This window comes from Zootoca vivipara, chromosome 10, assembly GCF_963506605.1.
Source record: "Zootoca vivipara chromosome 10, rZooViv1.1, whole genome shotgun sequence".
Classification (NCBI taxonomy): domain Eukaryota; kingdom Metazoa; phylum Chordata; class Lepidosauria; order Squamata; family Lacertidae; genus Zootoca; species Zootoca vivipara.
The window spans coordinates 71,245,019-71,258,424 of NC_083285.1; the positions used below are offsets into that span (position 1 = coordinate 71,245,019).

Below are 13,406 nucleotides of genomic sequence, written 5' to 3' on the forward strand. Positions count from 1 at the left end.
TCATTTTGGACTCACAGCTGTCCATGGAGGCGCAGGTCAATTCTGTGTCCAGGGCGGCTGTCTACCAGCTCCATCTGGTACGCAGGATGAGACCCTCCCGGCCCACGGACTGTCTCACCAGAGTGGTGCATGCTCTGGTTATCTCCCGCTTGGATTACTGCAATGCACTCTCCATGGGGCTACTTTGAAGGCGACCCAGAAACTACAACTAATCCAGAATGCGGCAGCTAGACTGGTGACTGGGTGGCCGCCAAGAGCATAGAACACCAGTTCTAAAATATCTTCACTCGCTCCCAGTACCTTTAAAGTCCTAAATGGCCTCAGTCCAGTATACCTGAAGGAGTGTCTCCACACTGAGGTCCAGCTCCGAGGGCCTTCTGGCGGTTCCCTCACTGCAAGAAGCTAAGCAAAATAAAAAAATTCCTTCAGTAGCACCTTAAAGACCAACTAAGTTTATATTTTGGTATGAGCTTTCGTGTGCATGCACACTTAGCAAGAAGCTAAGTAACTTAGCTGTAACTTAGCAAGAAGCTAAGTTACAGGGAACCAGGCAGAGGGCCTTCTCAGTGGTGGCTCCCGCCCTGTGGAACGCCCTCCCATCAAATGTCAAAGGAATAAACAACTATATGACATTTAGAAGACATCTGAAGGCAGCCCTGTTTAGGGAAGTTTTTAATGTCTGATGTTTTATTGTGTTTTTAATATTCTGTTGGGAGTTGCCCAGAGTGGCTGGGGAAACCAAGCCAGATGGGCGGGGTATAAATAATAAATTATTCTTACTATCTGCACCCACGGAAAAGCCCTTGGGTGCTGGCCTTTCCAGCTGCTCTGTCTCCTGGGGTCCCTGCCGGCTGGCCCAGCTCCTCCCCAGGAGCCTTTGCCACTCGGAGCCCCCCCCCCCCGGCCCAGGGATGGGGTGCAGTGGAAGCAAGGTCTGCCCTGGGCTCCTTGCAGAGGAGAGCCTTCTGGCCCTGCCTGGCTGCCTCTGCCCTGGACGGATGAGGAGGGGATTCCTTGAGGGGGGCGGCCGCAAGGGGACCTCAGGCCTGGCCAGGCAGCCTCCAAGGCTCCATCTTGGGCCTGCCCAGACAGTCCTGGTCAGCCTCCCCTCCAAGGCAGGCCCTGCTGGGTGTCTTCTGCTTTTCTGCGGAGCTCCTTTCCGGCTCTCTCAAACCAGGCTGGGTGACCCCGAGGAAACCTCCTCGTTCCAAAGGTCGAGGAGTTGGAAGGAACCCAAAGACTCATCTGGTCCACCCCCTTGTGATGCCCAAGTGGCAGTGAGCGAATCCTTGACAGGGGGCCCCCCATCCTAGCATGGAAGGAACTTGATAAAGACAGGAAAGAAAAGGAAGCTCACTGAAAACCTCTCTCCCCCTCTGCTTCCTTCCTTCCTTCCTCAGGCATCGAATGTCCCCGTGGAGCCCGGAACCTGCCCGGCCTGGTCCAAGAGGGGGAGCCCTTCAGCGAGGAGGCCACCCTCTTCACAAAGGAGCTGGTGATGCAGCGAGAGGTAGGGGGCCAGGGCTGCGGGGGGGGGGTTGTCTTCTGACCGTCTCCTTCCTCTGGTCTTTCTGTGGAGTAGCAGCTGGTCCGTTGGAAAGAGCTCTTGCCCTCCTTCTGGGCCAGGATCTGTGCAGGCGGGCAAGAGAGAGAGAGAGGCTGCGAGGTGGGGTGGCGTGGAGAGTTTTCGTCTTTTCTTGCCCGGGCTTGGCAAACGGCGAGTTGCGGCTGCGCGGGCTGAGCTCACCTTAAGGATGTGGCTTCGCGGGGGTCCAGTTGGCTTTGTGGGCAGAGGGACTTGGCCTTACGGGGCCACGAACTCGGGTGCCAGTGGGAGGAGGCACAGGAGCAGCCCCACACTGTTGCCAGGCAGTGTATGCCTTGGGCTTCCTTTGGGGAGGCAGGAGGAAGCCTCCTCGCATTTGAGTCTGTAAGGCTGCCTCTGCGTCACTTTGGTGGACCCAGGGACCCCAAAGCACAAGGCCTCCTCCCTTCCCAGGACTTTGCAAAATGCGGGTTTGTGTGTAGTTCTTCAGCACCAGAAAATTCTTGTCTTTTGTGGGGTGAGTGTGCGGAAATGAGCCTTTGAAGTTGCCAGAGGCCCCCCTCCCCAAATAGGCCAGGGTTTTCTTTCAGGATGGGGGGCTTAGAACAGGTGGCCCATGTGCACAGCCTCTTCCAGGTAGGGGGAAGCCGAGGAATTGAGCTTGGGATGAGAGGGGATGGATTTGTGCGAGAGGAAGCCCGCTCCCTGATGCATGCCCCTTCTGCCCCCCACCCACACCATAGCCACATGCCACCCTCCCTGACAAAATGCCCGCCTTGGTTTCATGAGCCTGGAACTTTCTGCTTCTGGCTTCAAGCAGGAGAATGTTTATGGATCATTTTTTGCGTTGTTGACCTTTGTTGCCCCTCTTAACAGTTAGCCACAGTTAGCCTGAAATTGGCTTTGGAGCAGAGCTAGTTGCTCAGGAACCGCTGGGGCGCCTTGTCGAAACTCTGTGCCACCCGAAGCTGCCGGCCTCGGACAGGCTGACCTTTCCCAGCCGTCAGTCACTTTGCCGGCTTTGTGTTGCCAGCGTAAAGGTCTCTCCCAGGGCCTTTCTGCTCTTGCCTCGCTCTGCTTGTGCTTTAGCCTGGGTGCTCTGGACTGGCACAGCCCCAGAGGGTGGTTCTGCTCTGCCAGGGGCTGGACTGCCACTGCCTCTTCACCGCCACCACCTTACACCAGGCTGTGGCTCACAGCAGGTGGGTTCAAGCCCCGGTCCCTGTCTTTTAGCAGTTGCTGGACTGGGTAGACATTCAGAGATGGTTGTGACTGTGGCTGAAGGACCCGGTTCTCAAGGTGTGAACGACAAGTAGTCTGTACATGCTCAGAGGCACTCTTCTTTGCTTTGCACCCCTCTCCTGTCACGCCAGGGCTTCAGATGCCACTCGTGACGACGGAGGCTTCTCCCCGCTTAGGGCACCTGAGCCTGCTTTTTAAAAATGAGAGAAGCAAGTCTGGAAGCGCCTCTCAGATTTTGGAAAGACTCCAGACTTTGCCTGCTGCTCCTTCTTGTCGTAATGGGAATGGGCTGGCCGGGTTGAGGGCAGGCGACTTGGGGGAGGTTTTTCTCAAGCGGAGGGTCTAGATAAATAAATCCTTCCCACCCCCATGTTGGGGGTGTGAGTGAGTTGGGGTCTCGGTCAGCCAATTGAGACACAGGCCCACTGCAGAACTGCATCTCCTTTGGCCCCCTCCCCAGCCCCTTCCCCACTTCTTGGGTCGCTGCTAATCTCTTCCCACAAGGCGTCCTTACCTTGGCAAGGACACGGCGGCTTCTGAGCTGGCGTGGCACGAATCTCATGCACTTTGCTTGTCGGAAGGACGCCGTGCACTTTGCAGTCTGCCTCTTCTGCTGGCCCAGCGAAGTGGAATCCGCGAGGAGGAAGGCCCGGCCGTAGTTTGCGCATAGTCAGCCTGGGACGGCCTGTGGGTAAGGGAAGACATTTCTCCCGGCCGCTGGGACAAAGGGAGCAACAGGAACCTTCTCGTGTGTGGGCACAGAGAAGGCGCAAGCGGAGCTCAACATCCTTTCATGCCTTTGGCCGTTTGTGTCCCAAGTTTGATGAGAAGACAGAAGCACCTTGGGGGGGGGGGGGTTCTGCGGGCAGCGGGTGCCGCGGGGGGCCCTGGGCAGACTGCGGGCTGTGGGTGGTGCATGCGCCTGCTTGAGGGGTCGGCGGTGTTGATCTCCGTCTCCAGGTGTTCACAACGCCCCCCCCCCTCCTGGAGGGGGTGTCAGGTTGTGGGGAGGCTGATTTAGCAAATAACCTTCGGAAGGGGAGGCGGTTGCCTGATTGAAAAGGGCTCTGATTGCGGCGTGTTCACAGCAGCACCGTTTCAAGGCACAAGCAAAGAATGCGCTGCTCTCCTCTCAACGCCACTTGCTGGGAATCACAAGTGAGGAGATCGCTGCTGTTGCTGCTGCGCTGGTGGGCTTCCTATTGGAGCATCTGGTGGGGGAAAACAGGATGCGGAGCTCGGCGCCCCTGCCCTGTTTGCCCTGATCCAGCCGCTGCCCCCAGATTCTCCCTCCGTCTTGGCCTGGAAGTTACCAGCCAATAGCCCCCAACGAAACCCTCCTTAGGCTGCCGAGAGACGTTTGCTGACTAATCTGTCAGCAAAGAGTGTGGAGATGGGAGGATCTCAGCCTCCCGCCTGCCAATATTCCTCCTCTGGTGTAAGACCTGTTCCTCTCTTTCCTTCCTGCCCGGCTGCCGGGTTGTGTTCAGGCTGCACGGTCGCTGCCAGCTCTCTGACCCACTGCCTGAGTGCCTGGTCATGTGTGAGCAGGGACAAGGGGCCTGGGGGAGCTTTTTGGGGGGGGGTGTTGCGCTCACCATGCGCAGAGGCACCCAGTCTTCTCTCCCTCCCTCCCTACCCGCCCACCCCCAGTTCAGAGCCCCTGCTTGTTAGGAGGATGGCCGGGATGTGAAGAGCCGCCACTTCCGTGATTGAAACGGGCGCCTTTGGTGTGATTGTGCAGTGATTCATAATTGCAAAGTTGGAGCCGAGATGCCCTCTGCAGCCACCTCACTGAGTGGCTGCGGAGATGAATTGCACGAGCCTCGCTCTTCGTCTGGGGTCGTCTTCAGAGTGCCCGAGCATTGGTGCCAGGCTTGGTGCCCCCTTCCCCCCTCCTTCCAGCCTGGCCAAAGCAGCGTGGGTGGCAGGGCCGCAGTTGCTCAGGGTACCCTAGGCAAGGCTCTGCCCAGAATTCATTCCGTATTTATTCCTTCCAAAGGAGCCCAGTTTCGCCAGATTATAACGGGGAAGCCCAGCCAGGTGGGCAGGCTATCAATAATAAACCAATTATTAAAAGCATTCCAATGCATGGAGGTGCAGTAAAGCGGAAGGGACACTTATACATATCTGGTGGACCTGTGAAAAAAATCAAAACCTTCTGGGATGAACTTTTAAAAAATGTTTAAATATAATTTTGGGAAAAAATACAGAAGCTTTCCAATTAGGAATAACAAACACAGGTATAGCAAAAGAGGATCGGGAAATATTCCTGTCTGCCACAGGCACGGCGAGGACCTTAATTGCCAGAAATTGGGGAAAAGAATTTGTGCCAACAAAAAAGGAGTGGCAGGATAAATTATTAGATTATACTGAATTGGCCAGATTAACAGAGACAATTAGGGGACAACCTAGACAAGAATTCCAAAAAGGATGGGGGAAATGCAGAGAATACTTTACCAAAGAGTGTCCCAAAATATACACCTGGACTTGTTTCGATTAATTTCTATAGGAGACTTTGTGGTTTTTTAAAGTCATAATTAGGAAAAATTGTCATAATCACATATAAAAGAAACAGTACACAAGAAGTAAATAAGGAGGCCATTTACAGGATAATGGAAGTCTTTTGTTTTTATGTTATATTTTCTTTGTGTAAGGGGATAGGAGTTTAATTTTGATAATTAAATTGTCAGTGGTGGTGGGTTTGTTTGTATGTATGAGCTGTTGAGGACTATGTTGTAAATAAAATAATAATAATAATAATAATAATAATAGCATTCCAATGCAGATGCAGAGCCTTCTCCGCTTAAAAGGCTAAGGTCTTCAACAGAGGCAGCGCTTGTCTAATATTCCAGGGGTGGAATAATCTCAAAGGGCAGAGAGAGGGGCCACCACACACAAGGCTCAGTACCCAAGTACTGTGGAAGGGATGATGGAAGCTGCTGGTAGAGCAGACTTTGTCACTTCAGACTGGGAATGGGAGACGGCAGAAGAATCGTGGTTCGGATGCTTCCTTACTTTGGAAACTCCCCTGTGTGCTGGTTTTCTCGTGGCCCGGAGCTCTAAAAGCAATAGCAGCTTTCAAAAAGAATTGGGGGGGATTATAATTTACTTAGGAGACCATTGTAAGCAAATAAGAATACAGTTAGCTGGGCTGTGAAAATAAGTTGTGAAGAAACAAAAACATGGAGAATGTGGAGAATGTAATGAGATGCCGTTTCAGAAGAATTGTTTTAAGGACCCGTGTAGGGGGGGGGGAGTCACGAGATTCAGAGAATCTCATAAATGGATATGGTAGAAGTCCCCCCCCCTTTATATTACTTTGGATTTGTTTTTGTAAAAACCAATAAAGAGTATTTATAAAATAAATAAATAAAAGCAATAGCAGCTCCTGGAGGACCATTGGGAAGTGCCCCCCCATGCCACTGGCTGCATGTGTCACCCCAGCCTAGAAAGTGGGCAGAGAGAGAGTCCTTGCAGAAAGAAGGCAGGAGTAGGCGCAGAAGCAGGCCCTTCTCTGCAGACACGGACGGGGTGCTTCTCTCTCTCTCTCTCTCTCTCTCTCTCTCTCTCTCTCTCTCTCTCTCTCTCTCTCTCTCTCTCTCTCCCTCCCTCCCTCCCTCCCTCCCTCCCCCTCTCTGCTCTGGGATGGGCTCCAGGGGGCTGTCCAGCCTTAATAATAATAATAATAATAATAATAATAATAATAATAATAATAATAATAATATATTATTTATACCCCGCCCATCTGGCCGGGTTCCCCCAGCCACTCTGGGCGGCTTCCAACAAAACAGAAATTCTAAAATACAGAAATCCATCAAACATTAAAAGCTTCCCTAAACAGGGCTGCCTTGAGAAGCCTTCTAAAGGTCTGGTAATTGTTGTTCTCTTTGACCTCTAGTGGGAGGGCATTCCACAGGGTGGGTGCCACTACCGAGAAGGCCCTCTGCCTGGTTCCCTGCAACTTGGCTTCTCGTAGTGAGGGAACCGCCAGAAGTCCCTCTGCGCTGGACCTCAGTGTCCGGGCAGAACGATGGGGGTGGAGACGCTCCTTCAGGTATACTGGGCTAGGCCGTTTAGGGCTTTAAAGGTCAACACCAACACTTTGAATTGTGCTCGGAAACGTACTGGGAGCCAATGTAGGTCTTTCAAGACCGGTGTTATGTGGTCTTGGTGGCCGCTTCCAGTCACCAGTCTAGCTGCCGCATTCTGGATTAGTTGTAGTTTCCGGGTCACCTTCAAAGGTAGCCCCACGTAGAGCGCATTGCAGTAGTCCAAGCGGGAGATAACTAGAGCATGCACCACTCTGGAGAGACAGTCAGCGGGCAGGTAGGGACTCAGCCTGCGTACCAGATGGAGCTGATAAACAGCTGCCCTGGACACAGAATTGACCTGCACCTCCATGGACAGCTGTGAGTCTAAAATGACTTACCACATAGAGAGATCCAGTGGCTTACTCTGGAGCGCCATGGGGCATGAAATGGGATTATGAACACCCTTGGGAGAGGAGTGTGCAGGCACCCGAGACTGGCGGGGCCTGTCCTGGGTGAGAGAGTGGAGGAGATGGGTGCAGAGGTCCTGCTTGGAGAGATATGTCCCTGCAGGCCCAGCGGTGGCGCCTGTGGCGTAGATGGTGGCGGCAGCAGCAGCAGCAAGGGCTGTTCTCCAGAGTGTCTGAGGAGAGGGGTCCTGACCAAGGAGTCTTGGTAGGCCACAAACCTGACATGAGTCAGCAGTGTGATGCAGCAGCTCAAAAAGCCAATGCAATTCTGGGCTGCATCAATAGGAGTATAGCATCCAGATCAAGGGAAGTAATAGTACCACTCTATTCTGCTCTGGTCAGACCTCACCTGGAGTACTGTGTCCAGTTCTGGGCACCACAGTTCAAGAAGGATACTGACAAGCTGGAACGTGTCCAGAGGAGGGCAGCCAAAATGGCCAAAGGCCTGGAAACGATGCCTTATGAGGAACGGCTTAGGGAGCTGGGTATGCTTAGCCTGGAGAAGAGAAGGTTAAGGGGTGATATGATAGCCATGTTCAAATATATAAAAGGATGTCATATAGAGGAGGGAGAAAGGTTGTTTTCTGCTGCTCCAGAGAAGCGGACACGGAGCAATGGATTCAAACTACAAGAAAGAAGATTCCACCTAAACATTAGGAAGAGCTTCCTGGCAGTAAGAGCTGTTTGGCAGTGGAATTTGCTACCAAGGAGTGGGGTGGAGTCTCCTTCTTTGGAGGTCTTTAAGCAGAGGCTTGACAGGCATATGTCAAGAATGCTATGATGGTGTTTCCTGCTTGGCAGGGGGTTGGACTGGATGGCCCTTGTGGTCTCTTCCAACTCTATGATTCTATGACAGGAGAGGAGCAAGAGGAAGGCACGGGTGTCAAATAGCAGCCAGCTAGGGGGGCCCTTTCTCCTCCACGGTTTGGAGGAGCACCTGGCCAGGGTCCTTTTTCCAGGCCCAGCCGATGCTGCTGAGAGCTACCAGCATGAATGATGGACCAAGATGCTCCCCATGGGGCTGAAGAGGGGCCGAGCGGTCAAGGGGACCTCCCTCCCTCCCCACTCCAGTACACACACAAACACACACACGCTTATTTACTTGTGGGTGTTGAGTATGCGCGACCTCAGCCTGTGCCCTTCCAGGAAGGGGTGGCATCTTTGGGCCACGCAGGAGAGGAAGGCAGGTCTTCAGCCTCTCAGGGGAGGTTGGAGGTCGAGGGATTTCCAGAGAGTGCGGCAGCTGCGTTTGCCCAGAAAGTCAGCTTTACACCTGGACTCCTCCTGCCTTGACTGAGGCTTGTGGGAGCTCCCCTTGCGGGCTGACCTTGCGCCCCATGTTTGAGCCTCTCCCCTGCCCCAGCCTCCACTGCGGCTGTCCTCCCTGAAAGATCTGATGGCGTTTGGGGTTGCGGGAGAGAACAGCAGAAGCGATCCAAGCGTCCAGATCAGTGGTGGCCAAACTTGGCCCTCCAGCGGTTTTTGGACTACAACTCCCACCATCCCTAGCTAAGAGGACCGGTGATCAGGGGTGATGGGAATTGTAGTCCCAAAACAGCTGGAGAGCCAAGTTTGGCCACGACTGGTCTAGAATGATGCTTGGCAGGAGGGTCCCGTGGCAGCAGCACGGGGGTCCCGTTCTCTCCTCTGCGCCTGCTTTGCAGAATGCCCTTCCCCGTCCTCCCTCCCTCCTTCTGTCTGTCCATCTCCCAGGCCCCATCTCTCCTCATCTCCTGAGTTCAGCAGAGCCTGCCAGTTCCTCCTTCCCTGCTGCTGGCCTGCCAACCACAGGCTCTCTCGGGCGGCTCCCTTAATTAATGGCCTCTTCTCCCTCTGGATCCAGCTCTGTGCAAAGGCTTCCGTGCCCCACTCAGGGCGGAAGAAGTTCTAGGAACTGTCAGGCCTGGAGGGAAAGGGGAGGTGAGCCATCCTTTGATAATCATAATAATAAATTTATTATTATTTATACCCTGCCCATCTAGCTGGGTTTCCCCAGCCACTCTGGGTGGCTTCCAACCAAATATTAAAAGCACAAAACAGCATCAAACATTAAAAGCTTCCCTAAACAGGGCTGCCTTAAGATGTCTTCTAAAAGTAGGATAGTTGTTTATCTCCTTGACCTCTGAAGGGAGGGCGTTCCACAGGGTGGGGGCCACCACCAAGAAGGCCCTCTGCCTGGTTCCCTGTAACCTCACTTCTCGCAATGAGGGAACCGCCAGAAGGCCCTCGGAGCTGGACCTCCGTGTCTGGGCAGAATGATGGGGGTGGAGACACTCCCTCAGGTATACTGGGCTGAGGCTGTTTAGGGCTTGAAAGGTCAGCACTAGCACTTTGAATTGTTCCCGGAAACATACCGGGAGCCAATGTAGGTCTTTCAAGACCAGTGTTATGTGGTCTCGGCGGCCGCTCCCAGTCACCAGTCTGGCTGCCGCATTCTGGGTTAGTTGTAATTTCCGGGTCACCTTCAAAGGTAGCCCCACGTAGAGCGCATTGCAGTAATCCAAGCGGGAGATAACCAGAGCATGCACCACGCTGGCGAGACAGTCTGCGGGCAGGTAGGGTCTTATCCTGCGCACCAGGTGGAGCTGGTAGACAGCTGCCCTGGACACAGAATTGACCTGCGCCTCCATGGACAGCTGTGAGTCCAAAATGACTCCCAGGCTACGCACCTGGTCCTTCAGGGGCACAGTTACCCCATTCAGGACCAGGGAGTCCCCCACACCTGCCTGTACCCTGTCCCTCAAAAACAGTACTTCTGTCTTGTCAGGATTCAACCTCAATCTGTTAGCCGCCATCCATCCTCCAACCTCCAGGCACTCGATGGAGGTTGGCAGGTCCTGCCCATTTGTCACAAGGGGGCGAGTGAGTCCCGCCCAGGCCGAGCTGCGAACGAGCCCCAGCCGCCGATCCTCTAACCCTCCTTACCTGTCAGATCACCTCTGCTCACCAGCAGCACCTGGGGGGTCTTGAAAGGCTCTGCTGGGAATCCATGTGGCACCTCCTTCCTGGCAGATCCTTGCTCCGGCTGCCATCCCCACCAAGGCCACTTGTGCAGGTGGCTCACTGCCTGTGCTTGTGCCACAGCCACCCGTGGGTAGAGCCTGCCCGGCTCCTTCGGCAGCGGCCTGGTACCTTACTCAGGACACCTGGCAGAGGCTCCTTGCGCCCCATGGGCAGGGCAGCGATGCCTGCGGCAGTCAGCGCCTGCTCTCCGTCCCTGCCAGCAGCCCGTAAGCAGAGCCTCCTGGCTGCGCATTTAATTGTGATGAATGCACTGGCTTCCGAGGAGATGTCCCTAATGAATTTCCACCCGCAGCTGCCACCTTGCTGCGCAAGGCTTCAGAGTGCTGCCTCCAGAGCAGGGCAGCCGCTTCCAAGAAGGAAATGTGACTAGCAGTCCATTACAGCTGATGGAATATGGATTTTTGGCTTGGCGGCCACGGCAGCTCCTGGTGCTAAATGGTAATTTTTAGAACAGGGTCATCTCTGTATTTTTAGTCTGAGCTGGAGGCTGGGGCCAAGTGCTTATTGCAGACTTTTGCTGCTTCCCTTCTCTCTCCCCCCCCCCCAAGCCCAGGGGCCAAGGCGACTGAGCTCCAAGGCCTGGGCTTTAATCCTTCAGCAGCTTAAAGCGCTGCCGAGTTCACCCCTGCCTCTTTTCCTCTGGCGCCCAGGGCACATTTAAACGTTTTCTTGTAATAATCTCAGCACTTCAGCCCATGCCAGGTCAGCAGCTTTGCAACTCTTTTGCTAACTGCTGGGTCCTCCAGGAATCGGGGAGAAGAGCTGTTTCTCCTTTTGATTATTTATTGTCGGAGTTAAATTTAGGGCCAGGCTGCCCCACGTGACGTTCGGCTGGCTCCCTTTCCTTCCCCTTCTCCGTAATGCATTTACCAAGGCTGGGATAATGGCTTACACCTACATAAAGGAAGACGCGTGTTGGAAATAGAGCAGGTGAATTCAGCGCTAAAGCCAAAATGAAGGCAGTTTGTAAAAACAGCAGAAATCCACTGGAATTAGTTTCCAGCGCCGGGTTCCCCCAGGGAGAGAACTCAAATGCTTTGCTGCAGCCGCGGAGTTCTGCCCGGCCCTGGAGCCCAACGATCAAAACCCCACGAAAGGGACAGGCCAGGGAGAAGCAGCGGGGGCTTATTCTGGAGGTGCCTCCAGCCAGGGAAGGGGGCCCCAAAGGGATCCCCTCTTGTACGTTGAGAGCCACCCAGGCGCGTGGCCTATGTGTGTCCTCCTGCCGTGGTGTGTTCCCTGTGCTCGAGTCCAGACGGGGTGGAGACAGTCCACCCCTCTTTGCCCCGTCCTGCCTGCTGGTTTCTCCCTGTCCTGGTTGCAGGGGGACTTCAGGCAAACCAGGAAAGGGGGGGGGCAAAAGGTGTTTGCGTAGTTTTGGGGACCTGAATCAGCTTCAAAACCATCTTGGGAATTTGCTTAGCAGATGAAACGCCTCGCAGGAGAGGAGTGAGATGGAGTTCCTTTTGTGTTCTGCGGAGTCTCGTCCAAGGACAAGGTTCTGTCACTATACGCTTAGAGGGACTTTGGGATGCCAGGCAGAAAGAGAGAGCTTGTGAGCTTTGAGTTGGCTGGAGAAAAGGATGTCAGGAGGGTCTGCTGGATCTGGCCAGTGACTCATCTGGTCCAGCCTCTTGTTCTCCCAGTGGCCAATGAGATGCCTGTGGGAAACCAGCAAGCAGGATCCGAGCACAAGAGCCACTCTCCTCCCCTGCAGTTTCCAGCAACTGGGATTCAGAAGCTCGGCTGCCTCCAACTGTGGAGGCAAAGCTTTGCTATCCTGGCTAGGAGCAATCGATAGCCATTTCTTCCTCCATGAGTTTGTCCAGCCCTCTTTTAAAGCCATCCAAGTTGGGGCCACCCCTGCCTCCTGTGGCAGTGAGTTCCATAGTTTAACTACTATATGTGCTGCCTGTAGAAGTTTTTCCTTATTATTATTATTATTATTATTATTATTATTATTATTATTACCTATACCCACAGATCTCAGGGCAGTTCACAGGATAAACTCATGATATAAAAAACACAAAACAAAAACAAAAACAACCCAATAACACCCCCTCAAACACATTTTAAAAGGGCGTTGGCTAAAGAAGGCCTGGCTAAAGAAGAATGTTTTTGCCTGGCACCTAAAGGTGCATAATGAAGGCGCCAGGTGAGCCTCCCTGGGGAGAGCATTCCACAGACTGGGAGCCACTGCAGAGAAGGCCCCGTTCTCGGGTTGCCACTCTCTGGACCTCTCAAGGAGGAGGTACATAAAGAAGGGCCTCAGAGGATGATCTCGGGGTCCGGGTAGGTTCATATGGGAAGAGGCGCTCCTTGAGGCATTGCGGTCCTGAGCCGTTTCGAGGAGCCATTCTTTTGGCGAGGTCATGCTTGGCATCTTTTGGAGCCCTGCTGGACTGTTGCCCACATGGGGACGATGAGAGAGGGGGCAGTTGGTCTCCTCCCTGCCCGGCTTCTGCCTGAGAAGGGAGGCTGGACTAGAGGGGCCAAGGTCTGGCCAGGAACACAAGCCTTCCTGGTCCCAGAGAGCCAGGCCAGAACTCCTGCTCTTAGGCTGCTTCCTTGTTAGGGGCACGTGTGCCACCGTCCCCCCGCAGCATCTCTCCCCTCCCGTAGGGCAAAACGCCCCCCCACGTTGCCACCCCCCTTGCTTGCCTGCAATTTGCAAAGCAGCGTTGGGAGGTGTTGGGTCGATCAATAGCAATTCACCCTTTTCCCTTTATTGATCAAAGTGACTGGGAGAAAAATAATGGGCAGCGCCTGGTCATTTGTCATAAAATATTGGGCGGTTCTTGTGCTTGAGAAGGGGAATGGGCCCTTTCCTGGGACTGGGGGCCAGGCGAGGCCCCCGGTCGCCCCAAAGGGCACTTCCATATTAGACACTGGAAAGGTGGTCCACGGGGGTCGGGTGAGGATCCAAAGGACGTTGTCACCCGACGGTTGCATCCTGGTGTTTGATCTCGTCTGCCATGTGGCTGGTGGGCAGTTTGGGGAGTCATTAGTGGGCAGCCTTGGTGAACTGTCCCTGGTCTCCTTTGCTGGCTGCACCACCCCCTTCCTGGACCCTGTTTCCAAAGGGATGGTATT

The 13,406-nt window shown here is 54.1% G+C and overlaps 1 protein-coding gene across 1 annotated transcript in view; it reads left to right on the forward strand.

Annotated features, from left to right (window-relative positions):
• Positions 1-13,406, forward strand: part of SND1 (staphylococcal nuclease and tudor domain containing 1) — a 241,695-nt gene that overhangs the window by 171,553 nt on the left and 56,736 nt on the right. Inside the window, exon 16 of the mRNA XM_060279344.1 lies at positions 1,401-1,510. Coding sequence (XP_060135327.1) covers positions 1,401-1,510 — 110 coding nt within the window. The remainder of the gene's footprint in view (positions 1-1,400; positions 1,511-13,406) is intronic.